This window comes from Bombyx mandarina, chromosome 01 (assembly GCF_030267445.1).
Source record: "Bombyx mandarina strain Sakado chromosome 01, ASM3026744v2".
Classification (NCBI taxonomy): domain Eukaryota; kingdom Metazoa; phylum Arthropoda; class Insecta; order Lepidoptera; family Bombycidae; genus Bombyx; species Bombyx mandarina.
The window spans coordinates 16,018,210-16,040,830 of record NC_143208.1 but is presented as its reverse complement, the minus strand read 5'-3'; the positions used below and the strand labels follow the sequence as shown (position 1 = coordinate 16,040,830).

General features: G+C 38.0%; 1 protein-coding gene across 4 annotated transcripts in view; it reads right to left on the bottom strand.

Moving 5' to 3' along the window:
• The window catches only part of hiw (MYC binding protein highwire), a 146,262-nt gene that overhangs the window by 112,102 nt on the left and 11,539 nt on the right, over nt 1-22,621 (bottom strand). For 3 of the 4 annotated variants that reach the window (XM_028187449.2, XM_028187451.2, XM_028187452.2), the window contains exons 16-34: nt 21,974-22,149; nt 21,672-21,897; nt 21,102-21,600; nt 20,406-20,590; nt 18,657-18,841; nt 17,469-18,224; nt 17,225-17,380; nt 16,988-17,092; nt 16,667-16,900; nt 16,048-16,257; nt 15,696-15,833; nt 13,920-14,098; nt 13,204-13,450; nt 12,309-12,478; nt 9,929-10,091; nt 8,568-8,689; nt 7,919-8,023; nt 4,797-4,966; nt 2,518-2,683 (exon numbers count right to left, since the gene is read on the bottom strand). In XM_028187449.2, coding sequence (XP_028043250.2) covers nt 2,518-2,683; nt 4,797-4,966; nt 7,919-8,023; nt 8,568-8,689; nt 9,929-10,091; nt 12,309-12,478; nt 13,204-13,450; nt 13,920-14,098; nt 15,696-15,833; nt 16,048-16,257; nt 16,667-16,900; nt 16,988-17,092; nt 17,225-17,380; nt 17,469-18,224; nt 18,657-18,841; nt 20,406-20,590; nt 21,102-21,600; nt 21,672-21,897; nt 21,974-22,149 — 4,192 coding nt within the window. The remainder of the gene's footprint in view (nt 1-2,517; nt 2,684-4,796; nt 4,967-7,918; nt 8,024-8,567; nt 8,690-9,928; nt 10,092-12,308; nt 12,479-13,203; nt 13,451-13,919; nt 14,099-15,695; nt 15,834-16,047; nt 16,258-16,666; nt 16,901-16,987; nt 17,093-17,224; nt 17,381-17,468; nt 18,225-18,656; nt 18,842-20,405; nt 20,591-21,101; nt 21,601-21,671; nt 21,898-21,973; nt 22,150-22,621) is intronic. The other variant, XM_028187450.2, reaches the window with a different exon arrangement.

The window sequence follows — 22,621 nt, the reverse complement described above, 5'->3', positions numbered from 1 at the left end:
GTTTATATCAAAACATGCACAGCGAACTGTTCATATTTACTTTGATGATTTACGTTCATACATACTTTAAGATTATCAGAAATCACAAATATTTTCGTCATTTCGTCCACCTCTTACCGTCCGCTTTTGGTCAGAAGTCACAATCATTCTAAATACAATACATATTTTGTGAAACACGTGACAGTTCCCTAAATACATTCCCAGAACACAGCAAACTATTAATATGTGATACTGCTTTTGCGTTACTCCGCATAACTGTGTACAGATTAACGTAATTGAATACTATTGACCTTTGTAAACAATCATTAAATTGCAGTGCGATTACACTAACACGCAGATAATGTGTACTTGTAAATCATTGTGGCTCATGAAGAACGACTGATCTCGCCGATGTTTAAGTAGATAAACAGATATATTAATTATGATTATGAGTTATTTATTTACGTTAAAGCAAACAACGATCAGAATACGTCCATATAATAACTGGAACATATTCGACGCTTGAAAGGCAAACGTGACTAAGCGACAAAGCGTGAACTTTACAGTAGACTAATTTAAAGTTGAAATTAATTTAAAATATACCTGAGAAATACCTGAAAAAAATTCTATTTTAACGAATCTAGCTAGCTGTAGGATTGAAATGATTTTAATAGACCTAGAAATATATATTTTTTGCGCATCGAATATGGTTATTGCCTATAATTTATGTACAAAGCAGTTATTGTCCCTTAGTCGCGTTTGCCTTTCAAGCGTCGAATTATATTAATAAACATGTATAAAAATTAAATTGCATTCTCGATAACTTACTGATTTGTAGCTAATGTAAGCTACATATTTTTTAGCAGTTATAATACGCAAATATGCTACACAAAGATAATACGAATGCGCATTAAATCTTGACTTTTCCTAAACATGCATTATCTTATATTTACTATCAAATATATTTAGAAAACTCTGTCAGTTTAGTTAAGCAAATGTTCTGTAAATGGAATAAGTCGTATCTACAGTAATACTTACACTTTACTTACCTTTGTAGTTTAACATACAAATAACATCAAATAAGATGACGTCCGCACAAGTATCTCGATGTTCGTCGATGTCAGAATCTTGCTTGCTAATAATAATAATACTACAATCAGCTATACCATAAGCTTTTCTTTTACTATGTACCTACATATGCAATTAAAAAAAAACAGGTGTTGCTGTAATGCCAGTGAATTGCAGAAAATATATATATTGTGCTGTGACATTAAATAAAATATTATTTGACGTGTACAATAGCTATGTTGGTATACCAAGAAAAAAAATCTCAAGTTTATCCATATTCATCCTAGCCATATTAAGTAAATTAAAATTAAATATAAAGGTTTCAAATAATATATAACAAACATATTTTGAATAATTTATTTTATAGCATTAACTATTTTTCAACTGTGACGGATCCCTGAAAATCTGTTAGTATAAGTTAAGTAGCGGTTTGTTAATTTTATAAGTTATATTCGCGGCTGGAGCAGTGCCTAAATCAAAACACATCATAAATAAATGAAAAAAAAAAAACATTACAAGATGCCGGCGAAATACGTTAAAAAATATTATCTTCAACATTTCGTTTCTATGTTATTCAGATTTTAATTCGTGATTCGTGATTCATTATTTTAGCAATCTGTCTCACGATTTATTTATTAATTATTCTGATTTGCATAAAAAAAATTGCTTATCATTTACGATATTAGTGTCGAGGTAATTTATACACAAAGTATTCGCTTTAAAAAGTATCATCTACATCAGAATGATATCATTATATTAACACATCGTTGGCACTGCTCTTAGAAACTTAAAACAATTTTACGATGACGTTATACGGTTCATACAACACAAAGACACGTTACTTAAGGCGCAAATAGTTATCACAAGTTAAAATTTTATTGAAAATAATATGTTAGTCTGTAGTATAAGTTAGTATAAGATAGCAAAGGAAAACGTAAATCAGTCGACCATAGGTGAGTGTAAAAGATTAACAAAGAATTATAAAATTTATGGAGACAAATTAATAGGGAAAACAGCCGATATAAGTTCTCAATACACACACTAAACTACTGCTATAATGCAATTTTAAAACACGCATGCAATACTGAAAATCTTAACATATAAAATACTATATATTATACAGAATGTGAAATAAAATTCGTAGCCGGCTTCAGCGTGAGAGAAAAACAATTTTCTATATTGATTTTTCGCTTGACATTTATTTGTCTGTAGTCTTCTATTAACCAGCAGTACCTCTTTCTTATAAGAGATACCCCTTACACTCGGTTATATGTGTTTATGTTTGTTAGTCAAGAAAAGTTGTATGGAAAAAATACAGTGTGTTAAAGTCGTGATAAAAAAAAAAAAAAACATTAAAACTTAGTGCAGTTAATGAATTTATAGAAACTTTTGTCAAGATGATCAGTTAAAGATATGAAATGTACAACAGTTAAAATATTCAAAGCAAACTAATTCGTGTTTTATACTCACTGCTGAAGAGATTGGTCATCAAAAATTTGATGAACTGTTGGAAGTGAAGTCAGATCGAGTCCCCGGGATAGGAAAAGCGTTTCGCAAGCATCTTGGGGAGTTTCGTCCTCGCAGCCGGTAGGGTTGCCTCCTATCATCGCTTGAAGCTGTACTTCTAGTAGTGTTGCTGTTATAAAATGTAACTATTTCAATGATTTTGAAGAAGTTAATTTATGATTTGCATAAACATTATTCCTTCAGATTTCAAGGAGAAGGGATCAATATTATAGCCACCGGAGCAGAAAAATATGCTGCAGTAAGTGGACATTTGGTCAATATTATTCCGTATGTTTTTTAGTTTATTTTCTGACAATTCTTATGTTTGGTTTTGACAGTTTTACTAAATTTATTTTACTTTGGAAAACATACTGGTATGCCTACAATGTGGCTTAGACGACAAGATAGTCTTATTATTTAAAAAAAGATTTTCAACACGCTATTACTGGCTCGACCTGTTTCTATTCAACGGAATCTTTCATCATAATTTTCCGCAACTTGTATACGTCACATTAACTTGTAAATTTGCACACTTATCAAAGAACGATAGCTATACAATATTTTTTACTATAGCCTTATAGTCTGGAGAGGAGAGGAGAGGGAGATAAGGGGAAAAAAACTTTTCTATTTTCAGTTTTGCTTGCCATTAAAGCGTGCTTTTTAAACTACACTTATTAATAACAACCGGGAACTGCTCATATTTTGCAACTTTAAAAAACTCCACTGGACGTATCATGTGTTGCGTCTTTTGCAGTCATAATAATCGCCAAGCTATGGATAGATTATTCCGCATTAAGCATCGTAGGTATGTTGTAATTGGTGTTCGGTTTCACTTAAATAATGGTTAAATAAATAATGTTAAATTTATTACATTTTAATGAGCGAGTTAAAAATTAATCATTAGTACTTCACGTACAAAGTGTATATTTCTTTTAATTGAATTATTGTATTAGAAGAATTTTACTAATTTATTATCGGTATTCGATTTTCTATTATGATAGATAGTACATAAATAATTCATTTAATTAAAAAAAAAAACATTTTCATTTTACTAAGCAGACTTCATTCTTTACTCAATTTATATGGTAAAGGAACTTGGAAGTTATTTGCTATCTATCAGTCATGATATATATATATGATTGGTATGCAAGTCAAGTGTGATTGCACAACGTGCAGGTGTGTACCACCACGCAACTTACCACATACGATACGGTCACTTAGCAAATGATTAGAAACAATGATTCATTACAAAAAAACACTGCGACTTAATAAATTTAATACATGACGATGCTACTAATTCCTGCGTGAATTGATTTACTAATACTGTTAGAAGTTTTATTTTATATTCTGGAGATACATATTTGGTTCGTCTCGTTGTTCGGTGACTCTTAACTACGGTACCACGGAATCCGGATTCGATTCCTGTAATTCGATTAATTTGGAACGCTTACTGTATAGCAACAAGGTCGGAGTTTAACTGACACCGGAATAACGCATATAAGACCTTTCAGTCTTATAACATCTAATAACGCATATACGACCTTTCAGACTTATAACATCTAATAACGCATATACGACCTTTCAGACTTATAACATCTAATAACGCATATACGACCTTTCAGACTTATAAAATCTAATAACGCATATACGACCTTTCAGACTTATAACATCTAATAACACACATACGACCTTTCAGTCTTATAACATCTAATAACGCATATACGACCTTTCAGACTTATAACATCTAATAACGCATATACGACCTTTCAGACTTATAACATCTAATAACACACATACGACCTTTCAGTCTTATAACATCTAATAACGCATATACGACCTTTCAGACTTATAACATCTAATAACGCATATACGACCTTTCAGACTTATAACATCTAATAGCGCATATACGACCTTTCAGACTTATAACATCTAATAACGCATATACGACCTTTCAGACTTATAACATCTAATAACGCATATACGACCTTTCAGACTTATAACATCTAATAACGCATATACGACCTTTCAGACTTATAACATCTAATAGCGCATATACGACCTTTCAGACTTATAACATCTAATAACGCATATACGACCTTTCAGACTTATAACATCTAATAACGCATATACGACCTTTCAGACTTATAACATCTAATAGCGCATATACGACCTTTCAGACTTATAACATCTAATAACGCATATACGACCTTTCAGTCTTATAACATCTAATAACGAGTACATACCGAAACTCATCGGTGGTATCTCAAGATCGGGTGCGAGCAGTTTCGAAGCGCACGCCGCACCGGTGAACATGAGGTCCATCTCTAGGGCGACCAGACCTTGCTTCTGCGATGTCAAGTTGGAGTCCTCGTAGCCAACGGCCAGACAACGGAAACCGAAACGATTCTCTTCGCTAAAATAACCAAAAAATTTTTTTTATCACGTACAGAGCATAGTGTTATGGACCTTATTGGCACTGGATGGACCGAACCTGGGTAACCTGAGGCTGCCAGGGACGGAGTAGATAGATTTACTAACATAGTTATTAAGTTATTTGTAATACTATTATTACACACTATGAGACTGAAATAACTTGAAATAAAAGATTTTTATTTTTTATTTATTACTAGCTGCACTCCGCGGTGTTACTCGCGGTTATTGTCGTACCACGGTTAACGCTGCAGGGCGAAGTTAGTCTAAAAAAGTAGCCTAAGTTACTCCTTATGTTATCAGCTACCTATCAGTGAAAGTCCCGTCAAAATAGGTCCAGCCATTTCAGAGATTAGCCGGAAGAAACAGACAGACGAAAATTAAAAAAGAATCATTTTTGGTGTATGTACTATGTATACATACATATGCATTTATTACAAAGTGGTTATTTAATATTACAAACAGACACTCTTTTATTTATTTTATTTATTTGTATATGTTATTTCTACTGCTTCTATTCGGTATTGCTTCAGTCATATTGCCCGCCGACAGTCAGATAGCTTGGACAAAGTGATTGTCACGGGCAAAGTAAAAGGAAAGAGACCCCGCGGCCGATTACCTAGCCGTTGGTGTGATCACCCACTCCTTAATAGGCGCGCAAACACGTCCGCCGTTAGCCCCATCACTCTCTTTGGCCAGCCCATACCGTGGGCCTCGAAAGTCAAATATCTAGGCGTCACCCTCGACAGAGGGATGACATTCCGTCCCCACATAAAAACGGTACGCGACCGCGCCGCGTTTATACTAGGACGACTTTACCCAATGCTTTGTAGTCGAAGCAAACTGTCCCTCCGTAATAAGGTAACTAACTCTCTACAAAACTTGCATACGCCCCGTCATGACGTATGCAAGCGTAGTGTTCGCTCACGTAGCCCGCACCCACTTGAAATTCCTTCAGGTTATTCAATCCCGATTCTGCAGGATAGCCGTCGGAGCACCATGGTTCCTGAGGAACGTGGATCTCCACGATGACCTGGAGCTCGATTCAGTTAGTAAGTATCTGCAGTCGGCATCGCTGCGCCATTTTGGGAACCCTCTCATCGTAGTCGCTGGAAACTACATACCCGACCCAGTAGACCGAATGGTAAACCGTCGACGTCGCCCAAAGCACGTCATTACGGATCCTCCTGATCCATTAACGGTGCTTTTAGGCACCACAAGCACTGGTCACCGTCCTCGTCGAACCCGTCGCTTGCGATGAAGGGCTCGACGAGCGAACTAACCCATAGACACAGCCCACTGAGTTTCTTGCCGAATCTTCTCAGTGGGTCGCGTTTCCGATCCGGTGGTAGATTCTGCGAAGCACTGCTCTTGCTAGGGTCAGTGTTAGCAACTCTCCGGTTGAGCCCCGTGAGCTCACCTACAAACGTTAGGGCGAAGCTGAAATAGCCTCTCAAGGCTATCAGCATAGGTAGGAAAAAAAAAATGTGTGATCAAATAACCGCCCTAACTGGGCTGCCAGTCGCATCCACCATTCGAGAAGCTGAGGACCGGACGAGATGGAAACTGCTCACGACACAGGCCACGGTCAAATTTCAGGGACACGACCTTCAGCAATAAAGAAAGCGACGAAGAAGAAGATATGTTATTTATTTTATTTGATAAAACTGGGATATACGATACGAAAATATCCTTTACTTTTGTTTTTTCATTTTATTAATTTGTGTTATTTTTTATTAACTTATTTGCTTAGTGGAATCCACCACCAGATCGGAATCGCGACCGACTAAGAAGATTCGGCGAGAATCTTAGTGGGTTATAAGTAGCATTTCCATTGAGTCAACTTCAATACTATATAGTTAATTTAGGGTACTATATAAAATATAACGAAATGGAAATGTGGTGTTGGAAACGTCTCCTCAGAATTCCGTGGACCGCGCACCGTAACAACGTTTCGATCCTGAAAGAGCTCAACATCAAGGAGAGACTATCGTCAACAGTTCAAATACGAATCCTCAAGTTCTTCGAGCACATCACTCGTAATGAGGACTCAATTAAGCGGTTGGTGGTGCAAGGGAAAGTCAAGGGCAAAAGATCTCGAGAACGATCTCCAATACGATGGACCGACCTCATAAAATCTGTGACTCACTCCAACATAAATGATTGCTTTCACTCTGCGAAACATCGTGTCACATGGTGTCGCATCGCGAGAGCATCGGTATCGCAGGATTCGACTGATGCATGCCCACGACCACACTGAGAAGAGCGCACGACTAAGAAGTACAACGAAAACCTTCCTTGAAGTGACAATTGCATCATCTTTCGAGGCAGTCTGATAAAATACGAGCTAACGCATGGATTATAAATTAGTAAGAGAGAAAAATACACATAGTATATCGATCGATTTGATTATCCTCAAGATACAGTCATTTCTTTTTTTGTAAGGACATTATATTAATTGCTTCTTAAATACTGTCGTTATATTATATGAAATCGTTTATTAAACGATTTAGGAGTTTTTCCGTTGTTCAAAAATCATCTTCGGTTTTTTGTTTTTTTTATTGCTTAGATTGGTGGATGAGCTCACAGCCAACCTGGTGTCAAGTGAATGCTGGAGCCCATAGACATCTACAACGTAAATACCGCCACCCACCTCGAAACATTAGTTCTAAGGTCTTAGTTTTTACAGCACAACGGCTTCCTCACCCTTGAGACTGAAACGCATTACTGCTTCACGGCAGAAATAGGCAGGGTGGTGGTACCTACCACCAGTATGATATTGATAACGTAATATAAACTTAATTAGCGATACCATAATTAAAATATTACTATCAATAATAATTAAATAATATACAATAATTCATTTAATTACTGTATCGTTAATTAAATTTATAAATAGTTTATAGAAATTATCATTTATATGTTGTAAACTTACTTGTTAGCTTTATTGTATTCGGTGAGATAATCTGAGGCTGTTTCCAGTGAAAATATCACTTCGTTTCCCGGCACCAGCAACGACCTTTGCGGCCATTCAGATGCTCTAAAAATTATCATACGTCGTTCATAACAATAAAAATATTTTGCAATATGTTTCAAAAACACTCCTTTACTGCTAACGTAGACGTTATCGCTGCCTTTTCTGAGGCGTTTAACGAAAAGAATTGCAAATGCATCTCTGGTACCGATAAAAATACAACAATTTTATTATAAAGTAATTATGATGAAGTTTTTTTTTGTTTAGTCCTATATTCTAGATATATCTATATTGTAGATATATCGCATGAATATTGATTTGCTTTTGGACGACAAATCAAGTCCAATAATAATAATAATTTGAAACAAATCACGCGCGTTCATCCGGTTCTAAATTGATTCCCTGTGTTATGGGTACCAAAGACGGACATACATACTGATTTACGTTTAAATATATACATATGTTAATAATACAAACCCAGATAAAGAGCAAAAAAAGCTGTATATCACACAAAAAAAATTTCGATGTGAGAATCGAACCCACGGCCCTGGGCGCGACAGTCAGAGGCGCTAACAACTGCACCACCGAATCAGTCAATATATTTACTTACACGTTGGAGAGCTTAGGTGTGACGCTGACGTAAGTGCAGTTATATTGCATGCACGGGGCGTCCGTGTCAACTGCTTCTACGTAATCGTCAAAATCGCCTTCCGGTCCCAAATGTACTAGACGCTGCAAAATATTATTACATTACAAAAATTGTAATTCTTCAAGCACAAGAGAGTCAATAGCGGTAGGTAATTTAGAAGCTATGTCAGCGTAACCCTAACGTGTAGGTGAACTCTCGAGGCTCAAACCTGACGACGTGCTAACACTGGCTCTAGTGAGAGCAGTGCTTCGCAGAATTTACCACCGCATCGGAAACGCGACCCACTGAGAAGATCCGGTGCGAAACTCAGTGGGCTGTGTCTATGGGCTGTGTCAGTAGGTCCTAACGGCTTCGCTGTGACCCCTAGCGTTGCTATGATCTATAAGTAATGATGATTTATCACTAGGTGAACTATACATAAACCGATCTCTTTTCAATGACACTTATATTTCAGTTATTTGTTTACACAAAACGATTATGATCCTTGACATGGGTTATTTCCGAAAAAAACATAAATTAAATAAAACAATGAACTCTTCTGCATTTAAAATACAAGAGTACAATACTATTAATAGACCCCCTTCAAGAGCACATAACAATCACTACCACTCTGTCGAGAGTGAAGTGATGCTTTAATGGAAATGTAACTTCAATGTTGGCAGGTATTGCTGATGGGTATTTTTAAATTGCACGTAAATATTATATTTCAATTATTTGCTAATCACTCGCACAACTGTAACGAATTTAACGACATCTCATATATCAGCAACAGATTTAGGGTTGTGAAGCGTGCCAATTAATTAGGCATGCATACGCTAAAAAAAATACCCTACTCCTTCGGCAGTCAGGTAAAAAATTTGTCCACAGCCTTATAAAACTACAAAAGATAACTTCCCTAGAGGATACATGGATAGATGCCGGAGTTGCTAGTTCGTGTCGTTTGTTCTAACCGACCGACTTTGGATCGTTCTAGTTTGAAGGTTTTTTTTACATCCGACTAACATTTCAAGATCAACTGCGGCACTTTTTTTACATCGTCAATTACTAATGCGTACCCCAGTTTGTGCAAATTCAAAGATATCTAATACAAAGCTAGCTTTTACCCGCGGCCGCGCACGCTTGTCAAGTAAAAGTGTCAGTATAGTTCTCGTGGGAACGAGATGTCTTTTCGGGATAAAAGTAGCCTACGTTACTCTCCTGATCTAATACTATTACTTAAAAAATATCATGTCAATCCGTTCCTTATAATAGTTTCGACATGAAAAAAGGACAAAGTAACATCCTTGAACATTTCAAATATTAGTATAGTATAGATATGATACCTTCTTAAACGGTATATCGGTACGAGGCTCTTCAGTACAATGACACTTGTGTTTCGGTGCTCCAGCCACAGCGAACACAGTGAGCGTGTCTTCCGGCTGAGCTGTTATACTCCTCGGATCCATCTCCAATACAATCCACGACACCGTAGTTGGAAACAGCACTCTAAAGGATAAATTCAAATTCGATCTTGGTACGGCATCGTTTTTTTCTTTATTGTCTTAATAGGCAGAAGTAAATGCGATTTTTTTGTGTTTCCACATGGTCATTGTTAGAGGCAGACCTGGACGTTGCACACCGTAAGATGTACGTATTCTGCCCGATTTGAAGAAGACGCGTTAGCACTTAGGAACAGTACACAAACCGCATTTAAACACGATTTTGTAGATTTATCCAGGAATAAAAAAAGTACTTCATATGTAATATAGAATTTCTCAATCAAGTAGCCACCGTTCCAACGTAGACCGTAGATATAGATATAAAGAGGTGCTAATAATTGCATTTAATAATATTGAAAAAATAATTATTAAGTTGGTCGTTTAAAGTACCTTATCAAATCAAACATTTAAAATGTTAACATAATTAAAATATAGATTCAAAGTAAAAATATTAAAAAATTTAAGCACGTCGAAAAACCCGCAACGAAATATAGAGCTCATTAACCGAAGGAAGCGGGTAGAAAAAAAAAGGTTGGCAAACCTTCGTTTTTTATAAGTGTGCAATTGTTCGTGTAAGCCTTACCTACCTTGCCTACCTTAATGATTGCTTTAAAGGTAAGTTTTATGAAAGTTACTGGTAGCGTCGTCTCAAACGCAACCAAGCATTTTCAAGCATCATACTTTAAAGTGACGATTAGTTTAGATTTTAAATTTCGTATCCTAAAGATTCTCGATACAGAATTCATCCTAAAGAGTCAGCCTGCCAGACTGATTTAATACGCATATAACGAAACTTGTGGTCCTATGATATTCTCTATAGGGGTGAATTGTGGGACTATAAATTAATCCCGATGCTATCAAATATCGGCCGACCTAATACCGGCTTAACGTCGTTATAAAACCAATATCTGCTATGCGCTACCCAATTAGTCATAATTGTTTTTATTGCGTAGGTTGGTGAACATGCTGATAACTCATGGCGTTCAGTTACCAGAACCCATAAACATGACAGCCTCAATGCCGCCAAGCACTTTGTGAAATGTGGTCGAAACCTCAATCGTATTGTACAATTGTGCCACCATACAAACGCAAGTCTGTTTCGCGATCGAACTGTGTGGTGGTAGTACATAGTTGTTTTTTTTTTTTAATTTTTATTCTTAGAAGGGTGGACGAGCTCACAGCCCACCTGGTGTTAAGTGGTTACTGGAGCCCATGAACATCTACAATGTAAATGCGCCACCCACCTCGAGATATAAGTTCTAAGGTCTCAAGTATAGTTACAACGGCTGCCCCGCTCTTCAAACCGAAACGCATTACTGCTTCACAGCAGAAAGAGGCAGGGTGATGGTACCTACCCGTGCGGACTCACAAGAGGTCCTACCACCATTTGTGCAAACTTCATTTGTTTTACCACCAGTAAACCCCAGTTATCGATCGCAATACCCCCAGTATAATACTCAGAGAATGCTGCTGCCCATTCTCCGGTGAATTTCTTAGTGACCATACACGACTCTCATAAAAACAAATGGTACACAACCGAAACGTCAAAATCTCCAAAAAGTCCTCTTATAAGGTATTGCTTTGACGACGACAACAAATTAAATTTAGTCCAATATTGTGACGCTTTTCAAAACTAAATAATATCTGTTTATAGTAGAATCTGAAGTCGTCGTGGCCTAAAGGATTAGACGTCCGGTGCATTCGTGTGTAGCGATGCAACGGTGTTCGAATCCCGCAGGCGGGTAACAATTTTTCTAATGAAATACGTACTTAATAAATGTTCATGATTAACTTCCACGGTGAAGGAATAACATCGTGTAGTAAAAATCAAACCCGCAAAATTATAATTTGCGAAATTACTGGTGGTAGGACCTCCTGTGAGTCCGCGCATGTAGGTACCACCACCCTGCCTAATTCTGCCGTGAAGCAGTAATGCATTTCGGTTTGAAGGGTGGGGCAGCCGTTGTAACTTACTTGAGACCTTAGAACTTATATCTCAAAGTGGGTGACGCATTTACGTTGTAGATGTCTATGGGCTCCAGTAACCACTTAACACCAGGTGGGCTGTGAGCTCGTCCATCCATCTAAGCAATAAAAAAAACAAAAAAGGCCAAGCCATCAAGAAAATCGTATCTCACAAATTCTAATACAAATATTTAGATATGTGCCGCTTTTATTGCGAACATTCGGTATTCTACTGCGCCATTGCATTGTTATTCCTCACCTCATGTTGGTAACAGTCGCCTGCTTGTATGGGTGCTCACTTTCGACCCAACTGTAGTATTGGGCCGCGGTCGTGTTTATATTGGCCTCCTCCACGGAAGGCACGAGTAGATTCATAGCACCCACGTGTGGTAAAAGTTTCCGGATCATCTCCAATATTTTGATGACGCTCTGCGAGAAATGTAACCTAGGTCAAAGCCTGCAGGAACCAAAACCTTCAGCCGGCAGCGCTACGGTCACAAGTTTCGGTTCGAATATTAAAATAATGATCACAAAATAAATAGACTTAGAGGTAATTAGTGGCATTCACTCTGTGATATCCAGTCTTCGGCAGGTAACCGCTTCAAATTTGATATTAATTGTAATGAATGTATTTCAAAACGGGAGCACAATTTATATCAGACAATCTATTTCAAAAAAATGTGGGCTTCTCGAGCTTTTAACTATAGCCAAACTAATAAAACAGTATAAATTTTACATATTATATTACGTACATATCGAGGGGTGAATGGATATTTATTGTAAGCGACATTTTTGAAACTTTACAGGAGAGCCATTTAAAGAAAAAAATATATAAACTTCTTCAGCTATTTGAATAGAGTAAACATAATTGAAGTTATGTTAAAAACATCTAATTGTTGATGCTAATACCAAATAAAACGGACCTTTATTTACAAAGATAAATTTCGCGTATTAAGCGAAATATTGCTTAAACCAAGCAACCTGTCACCACTCGATTTAGTCTTATACATTTAATTAATTCAAATCGAAATAGTTGCTTTCACTTATTAATATGATTAATAAAATGCAAAAATGAAAAACAATACTTTATTATTTGTAAATATTTTTTTTGCAAATCAAATCAATCGTGTACCTACAATTGAGATATTACATACCTTTGGATCGTCAAGTCCATCCAGGCTGGCCAGAGTGTATGGTATGAGTGTATTGATAGCTGGCGATTGTTGCAGCACAGACGCATTCCTCTTGAGATCCTCGGCCGTAAGCTCATTGCGCAACGTGCAGAACAGTTCTGAGCCCCTCTCCATTACTAAGGACGCCACTCGTAATGTTATAGTACGTAAGGCGGTGACCAGAGAGTCAGTACTCTCCGAGCTGCAGAGCGATGTTGTAGACGAACGCCTGAATAATAAAATTGGTTTAAGCATTCACCACTTTTCTTTATTTTTTTTTTTAAATCCTACCTCTGCTGATAGCCTTGAGCGGCCATTTTAGCTTTACCTTACATGTAGGTGAGCTCACGAGGCTCAAACCAGAGTGTTGCTAACACTGACTCTAGCAAGAGCAGTGCTTCGCAGAATCTACTACCGGATCGGAAACGCGACCCACTGAGAAGATCCGGCGAGAAACTCAGTGGGCTGTGTCTGAGGGTTAATTCGCTCGCCGAGCCCTTCGTCGCAAGCGACGGGTTCGACGAGGACGGACACCGGTGCTTGTGGTGCCTAAAAGTACCGTTAATGGATCGGGAGGATCCGTAATGACGTGCTTTGGGCGACGTCGACTATTTACCATTCGGTCTACAGGATCGAGTATGAATTTACCACGAGCTCCGACATTGTAATGACGACTCGTACGTAAATAATCAACTTACGAATAGTAAACGAGGCAAGGTATCTGTCCTCGAGCCAGAGTAGTTCCATTGAAGCTTAGAGAGCAGGAAGCAAAACGGAAGGTCGTTCCGTCGGGGCCCTTCACCGAGGGGAGACCGCAGTCACCATTGGCCGTTCGACCACCATGATTACATAGTCGTATAGCGTAACGAATCTCTTCCTAAAACAATAAAAAAATACATATTTTTATATCACGTACCATCGCATGCTGCATTGTGTTAGGGAATTCAATAATACCCTAAAATACATTCCGAGGTAAAAAAAAATTTTTTTTTTGTTGCTTAGTTAGTTAGGCGATCTCTCGGCCCACCCTGGTTTTAAGTGGTCACCGAAGCCCATAGACATCTACATATATCACTCACTATAGTTACAACGGCTGCCCCACCCTTCAAACCAAAACGCATTATTGCTTCACGACAGAAATAAGCCGGGTGGTATAATAGCCGGCAAACTTCTTGAGCATTTGTTGACGTAGTGGGGGTAAGTTCGCGCATGGTACACTCACGTGCAAAAACATTACTTATTCTGCGTCATAATGCTATTAAATTATTAAAATGAACATATGTATTTATTTAATATTTATTAGAACATCAACAAAACATATAGGTTATAATAATTGTAATAATTTAATCTTGAGGTAAAATAGATATTCCTTCTATTAAGTCAAAACTAGAGCTGTTGCCAGGTCTTTATTCAGTTGAAGCGAAGCTGGTATTTGTAATTTTTTTTTTCGTTATCATAATCTTGACCGTCATCATCATCACTGTTTTCATCACCCGAGTCGCTATCATCGTGATGAGTCGACATAGGGCTCATCGGTGTAGTTTACAACTCGGTCGATTCGGTCTTCTTTTTTGTCTATAATTAATTATTTTTTGAAGATATTCGATTCGTAGTAATCGAATGTTACTTTTTTCAATTACCAGCTTCCGATTATTTTCTGTTCTTTTTTTTCATCTAAAGCCTAGCTCTTTCATAATACGTCGTAAGCTTCATTCCGAGCCATTAAAATTTATATCTTCTTTAAATTTTTCGAAGCCTTTCTACGGTACGGAGTTTCGCTGCTTGTTATGTAGTTATTATGATTACATCTTTTTATTACAGATAGAACGAAACTATCCATTCCGGTAACTTTCTTCTTCCCTGATCTTTTCTTACCCGAAGTCTGAAACACGGCGAGCAAGCCAGAGCCTTTAGCTTCCTTAATAATGCACCTAACAGTACTCACTGATGGTTTTGTTACTTCCGAAGTTTGTTTTAATTTTTCCATATCATTCGTCCCCTGTTTTATAATGAAGCAATATACGTCGTACACAATTTTTCTACCCTTTCTTTTGAATACTACACCAGTTTGTCGCGGCATAGTGTATGTTTTATAAAAAATCAACAAACACTCAACAAATAGCAATGGCAACAAAGTCCACAAGTAATTATAACAAATAATTAACGATTAATAACGATAGACTTTCCACTGTACGCAAGCGTACTTTTGGGAGCAAGCGGAATGAAGGCGCGGTGCGGGACGCAAGGTTCGACTGATCTACCAATAACGCGCTCGATACGATTTCCCCTGCCGTCGCGCCTCACCCTCACCACCAAAGTGATCTAAAATTCGGTTCTGCGCAGTCAAGGTCATTTGCTCAAGAAGTTTGCCGGTTACTATAACACCTACCCGTGTGGACCCACAATATGTCCTATCACCAGTGAAATAATATAATAAGTTATAATATAATGTAGGAGATAATATAATAAATTACTTTCAAAAGTATTGGCCGATCAAACTTCAACTGCACCATATCGTGCTGACACTCGGCTCCACTGAAAGCGCCGTGAGCAACTTCGACGCTGACCCAACAATGAGCAGGATTCATTTCTTCCGGGGACGACCGTGACTGCTGTAAAATATACTTAGTTTCAAAAAGTAACTCTCAAATTTACGTGACCAGTGTGCTTAGTTCGAGTTTTTAACGTTCTCGATACCGATAACGTTTGCCTACGTTTGCCGCTAGGGGCGCTGTTCCAACTGCTAATTAGAGTTAACTTTTACGTTATCGAGAACGTTAAGAAAGTCGCACTAAGCACACAGACTAAATACGGTGTGTTACAAACCCTGACGTCGTTCAGCAGCTCGATCGAGTATTCGTAGTTGCCGGGGCCGCCGTAAACGCAAACCCCGACCAACATAACGCCGGACCGGTCGACGGTAAAGCATATAGCATCCGGACTTCCGTTGCCGGTGTTCCAGGCGCGCGACTGATTGACGCGCATAAAACGCGAAGGCGTCACTAAGTGTTTCACCGAACTAGAGTCCACGTCGTCCTGAACAAATTCATAACTTTGTATGAATATAACTTTTCCATATACATATATGGATTTTAGCAGGTTTTTTTTATTGCTTAGGTTAGGGTTAAGGTGGTTATGTTAAGCGGTCACCGGAGCCTATAGACATCTAAATCGTAAATGCCGCCACCTGCCTTGAGACATGAGTTCTAAGGTATCCCTGTTTACAGTAAAACGGCTGTCCCGCTCTTCAAACCGAAACGCAATACTGCTGCTTCACGGCAGAAATAGGCAGGGCGGTGGTACCTACCCGTGCAGACTCACAAGACGTCCTACCACCAGTAAAAACTAGGGTTTGCGTAATTTCAAAAATATTCTAACATTATGTATTTCTATATTTTACGTTTTACATTTGATAAAAAAATATCTTATAATAAATAATACTGACCCTAATATTGGCAGTGCTGTGGGTTAGTTCGGCGACTATTCTGACGGTAAGTTTGCAGCAAAACTCGGCGAGTCGTTCGTGTTGCTTGATCTCGCCGTGATCGTGAGGCTGGTTGCAAGGACGCGTCATCATCTGACGTTTGATCGGAAGAAGTACAATATCCAGTAGTTTGGTAATCACATCCAGCAGATGCCAGTCGCTGAAGTTCTGCTTCGTTTCAGTCGTCTCTTGAAACTATAATTAAAAAAATATATATGTTTTAAAAAAAATAATAAGCTCCAACACCTTGTCAATGTGATATTTATTCATTAAGTCGGTTACCTTCGGTGATTCCATATTTCCCGTTCTGGGCGGAATAGGAGGTGGCTTCTGGGCGTACGATGATCTAGGTACGGTCGCCGATTTCAATGGCATTTCTTTGACAACCTAAAAGTATGCATCGTAATACAGAATAATTGCTTTTAATGCGTATATGTTCTAAAATAACAAAAGATATTAATTTGTAAGAATAAAAAATTATTGCGCAAAAATGTTGATAGGCATCGCTTATTCTCTTACCACCTTACTGTCGGGGCGCTTATTCTCATGCGTTATGAGATAATTTTGAGTGACGGGAACTATGTATTGCAAAACATCTCGCAGACTCCTTGATACACACATCGCGGCACAAGTAGCCGTCAGCTCACGAATTTGGGCAGGAGGCACTGTGCCCTCCTGAAAAATTAAAATATTAAAAATAAAAAATAAAACAATCACTCATAATCAAGTCATCGGATTATCAGTTATGGATTTTGTTACATACCTTTACATAAAACAGCAGGCTGCACATGTGGTTCCATTTTAAAGTGGGCGTCGGAAAGAATGCGTGAAAACAGGCAGTGACCGTGTCGTGTGCCTCATTGAAAACTGAATGCATCAGCTCCAACGCAAACTGAACATAGCAAACTCGACTAGACCTAATCCTGCCCACTCGTCTTGGGATCCGAGAGCAAGTTGGGGTACAATCGGCCATTATCATTTGTATTAAATTCCTCACTTCTCCTATGGATTCAAAGTATGACATATACTCGTGCGAATTGCGTTTTCTGTTGTTTTGAGGGTATATTTCGTTGATGTAGAACTTCACGAGTCTCAGACAAGACCTCACCACGTACACTAATCGCTTTTGCTGCTTCATCAACAGCAGTTTTTGGTAGGTAATAGGAATCTGTCCGTTCGTGTCCAAAATGAATTCTTTTAAAGATGCCCATCCCCAAGTTAATAGTGATATTAAAGATCTGAAGCACGGCACTGTAACTTTCCTTGATATATTTTTACTGAGAGGAATTATTGGTTCTCCCGGGTCGGTAATCCTCATTGGAAGATTATGATCGGGCGTTGCAATATTGTACAGGAGGCACGGTATCTGCCCAGCATTAACGTCGGTACCGTTGTTCGATTTCTTTGAGGATTTGAAATGGAAACCGACTTCATCATTTATTACCATCGCTTGTCCCGAAGAACCACAGTCCGATGATGGACCGTTCATGCAAGCCCACGCCAAATACCATCGGTTTGCCTGCAAATTTTTAAATGATCACTTAACACAGTACTGGTTATTTTAAATCAAATACTTGTAACTCACTGGCGATTGTATTTTTTTTTAATTTTTATTGCTTAGATGGGAAGACGAGCTCACAGTCCACCTGGTGTTATGAGGTTACTGGAGCCCATAGACATCTATAACGTAAATGCGCCACCCACCCTGAGATATAAGTTCTAAGGTCTCAAGTATAGTTACAACGGCTCCCCCACCCTTCAAACCGAAACGCATTACTGCTTCACGGCAGAAATAGGCAGGGTGGTCGTACCTACCCACGCGGACTCACAAGAGGTCCTACCACCAGTAATTACGCAAATTATAATTTTGCGTGTTTTATTTTATTACACGATATTATTCCTTCACCGTGGAAGTCAATTGTGAAATATTTAGTAAGACCTTAATACTCACAACTATTGGTACTGGTGTTTCGAACAGTACCGGGAAACGATCCCTCGGCGCGCACTCGAATACAATTTCGTCGCTCTCGGCTAACAATTCACCATCAGCCTCTTGATCTCCGCCATCAAGTCCAATGTCATATAACTTTATCTTCGCAGTGTAATCCCCACGACCCCCAAACAGCCCATAACCGCCTAAGAAAATAAGTCATGTAGCATCTCAATGTTAACTCGAGCCCTGAAGCTCGGTATCTTACCCTTGCAAGGCCCTCGTGACCATCAAACGCTTATACTTAAATTGAATAGCATCGTCATTTAAAATGTCTGCCTAATCAACTGCTTAACCGGATACCTTGCAATAGGTATCGGTGACCAACCTAAACAGTTAGGGTTGAATGAATTCATTTTATAACCATAAATAGTATACAGATGAGCATTCCATCTGGTCAAGTCTCCGTTGCATTTGAAAAACTACTGTCCTACCTTCGAACCAGGAATCACAATCGCTTTTGTGGTGGAACACACGGTACTGTGATTTCATACCAAACTTGGAATGGCCTGCCACGAAATATGGTTTTTTTTTTATATTTCGTACACAAAGATCGATGACGAAAATATAATTTATTAAATAGGAGTAGACGAGATAGTATATAACCTTCTAATAATACCTTCTAAATTTTTTTTTCGTAAAGTATAATCGTAAAGACTTGATCAAAAGGATAAAAGTGACAGCTGGGGGTTGGGGATCAGAGGATTTTTTTACGGCCTATGAATTTAATAATCAATCCAGATTTTACATCAGTCATAATGCAAAGTTTAATCGATCGAAGTGATAGAACCGTAGTTATTGTCCATGATTGCTGGCCCGACGATCGTGGCTTAGTCCTGGTATTTAATATATTTAAGTATTTATTTAAAGGTATGTACCTAAGTAAATAATTGTTTCTTGGAGCCTGATAAGCGTGTGAGATTTTTCTCAGATTATTTATTCATTATACCTAACTATTAAAAATATTGAAACAATACCAAGAGTTTTCTGTAACACATATTTTTTCTGCTCATTAAAACTTTACAGATTTATGTTTCCGAAAATTATTACGAGTATACTTGATATTAGTTCTCAAATCTAACAAATATTCATTTAATTTTGTAGCAATGCTCACATAACGGGGGTACGTGATCGCACCAAACACTCACAAGCTCAACCTGGGTATTATAATGGTAAAGCAAAATTATTTTCATGTGTACAAAATACTTTGCTTACCTCTTAGACCTTTGACGAACTATAAAACCCACACTTACCACATTTCTTTGTCTTTGGAGCGTTTAAATTTTATAATAATTTTATCATAACATAATACGAATTTTTACTAATGAAACAAAATTCCATGCTTTCATTGTTGACCAGAATTCATGAGTCATTGCATTCTTTATCACTTACCTTTTGTTAATCAACCAAATAATAATTGAATCGCAATGTAGTAGCAGTGTGTGCTAAGTTAATGCTGCTTAAAGCTTTTCCTTATTAAATATTAGTAAGATAAATCATCAAATAGCGTTGTACAAAGCTTGGCAGATTGATCGGTAATGCTTCATAGCTTATGATGAAGGGATATTTTATAGTTCCCCCCCAACAAATGTAAAGCTTAAATGTTGCTTGTCAAAATGATAAAATGGTAGCACCTTCGTATTATGATTTAGGTAAGCTAAAAGTGCTTTAAAATAACCAAAAATTTGTGTAATTCAACCCGTTTAGTACCTAGCAATATATCGGTGTCGCACATAAACCGTATAGCTTCAACGGAATGTCCAGAGTATCCCCACCCTCCGCCGTGGCTCTCGAAACGGTTCACGGTGAGGAAGTCCTCTTTCATGGACGCCTCTGGAGCAGACGCGTTGTCTCGTTTACACTCCACTTGACTCAGCCTGACGTCAAATTGCAATCTATATATTAATAAAATTAAGTCAACTAAAGCATCTACTTGCCAAACACTATACTACTGAAAACGGTATGCAAAAACTGTGATTTATGATTGTGACTTGTTGCATGACGTAGGTATTAACGATGACTTCGTAGAGCCTTCATGTGTCTAGCTTAAAGTAGGGTAAAAACTTGCAATAAAACCGTTCGAGAGTGCGGGAATCGGTCATCTATTAAAAAAAAATCATTAGAAAATCTAAGCAAACCAATACAATACTTACAAAATGCATATAAACATGAAAATGGTTTCATATCAGTGGCCATGAAGAGCTAATTCAAATTCAACGAAATCAATCAAAACAATGTCATTCAAAAACTATTTTCAAAATGAATGACCATCGAAAATTATTCTATGAAATCTTGCTAATAGTGCGTTACTGTTATTTCTACATAGTCATTTCTGTTATTATTTCAGCTAAGCCTAGTAGCGTAAAACCGTTGCAGGATAAAACTTAGGATAAAACACACACTTACTTGTTATCGTGTGCATAGTTCAGGGAGTCGAGACACGCGAGCAGATGCAGGACCGCGTGCATTCGTGTGATTGAACACTTTGGCGCACACGGTATAGCCAGCTCTTGGCTCAGAACCGACATGTTCACTAGAGCCACGATATCGGTCGGCTTCTCTTCATTACTGCATGTCACTTCGAAACTCTCCAAGTTCTTGAAATCTTCCAAGCGCCTCATGTTTCCGCAGCTCGGATAATCGAAATCATTGTCATCATCGTAACCGTCAGGGTCATTGTTGCAGCACCTCTGTATCTTGTGCGCATCGAATGCTAGTATGTTGTAACATCTTATCACTTGCACCTGAGGATGGTAGCACCACAGGACATCGTAAAGCGGATCGAGGCACGCGAGTGTGTTTACAAAGTCGACTTGTTCTGAACCTGTCCAAGCATTACAAGTTCCGTCGTTCTTATTTATGGTCAGACATTTAAATGTGTGCTCCGGGCGATTCGGAAGAATCACTGTAATAAACGTTATGTTTACCAATCGCCGAACTATGAGAGATCAAATCTAATTTAAATACAATACTTACGAATACAGTTATTGTTGGAAGTAATGGTCGAGCTGAAAAGCGTATCGGTTTTGATGAGAGCTTGAGAGATTTGCACGAATGTTTGGTCCCCTGAAGCCGAAATCCAAACGGCCTTGCATGAATACCGCGGACCCAGTCGGGGTACTCTCCCTGGGGTAGCGTACCATATCAGACCTCTCTCCGAGCGCGGCGCGTCGTCATCGCAAGGACGACCGAGTGACCCTTTCTGAATACGAAAAACAATAATCATAACAACACAGATAATAAATATATTACGACAAATTTCTCAAAGCGAAACTAACCTGATAACTGCCAAAAGTGAAAAGTTCTCCATCTCTAGTCAGGACAGCAGTGTGATTACTGCCAGCCGCGATGGCTGAAGCTTTAGGTACCTTTACTCGGATTATTCGATGATGTGTTGATATATCGCCTGCGCCCAACTGACCAAACTGGTTTGAGCCGAATGTCAAGACTTCACCTAATAACGAAATGCCTATTTATTATACAAACATCGATCTATGGGATAGATGTTGTAAATGTATAATAGATAACCCTTTGAAAACACGGTAGATATGTTCCTACAGTCCCGTGTTGTGCGAAACCGTGCTATGAGACTAAAAGCCAGTATAAAAAGAGAGAGAGTAATTTTTCTGAATGAAACATTTCAATTATGCCTGTATGTATTTTTTTACCTATTATATATAGAAAATAAACATTAAAATTTCCGTTATTCCCATATATTGTGTGTTCATAGTGCATAATGTAATTTACTAAATAATTTTAAACAAAAATCTCGTTATCGTATTGTAGAAGTACCGTATTAAAAGAAAGTTTTAGGGATTTTTTCTTTTCGTGTTAGAGTGAAACCCTGTTGTAAAATGGGTATTTTACAAGATTGTTATAGGGTTATCTGTAGATATTACGAAAATAGTAAAATGGTATTACAGATT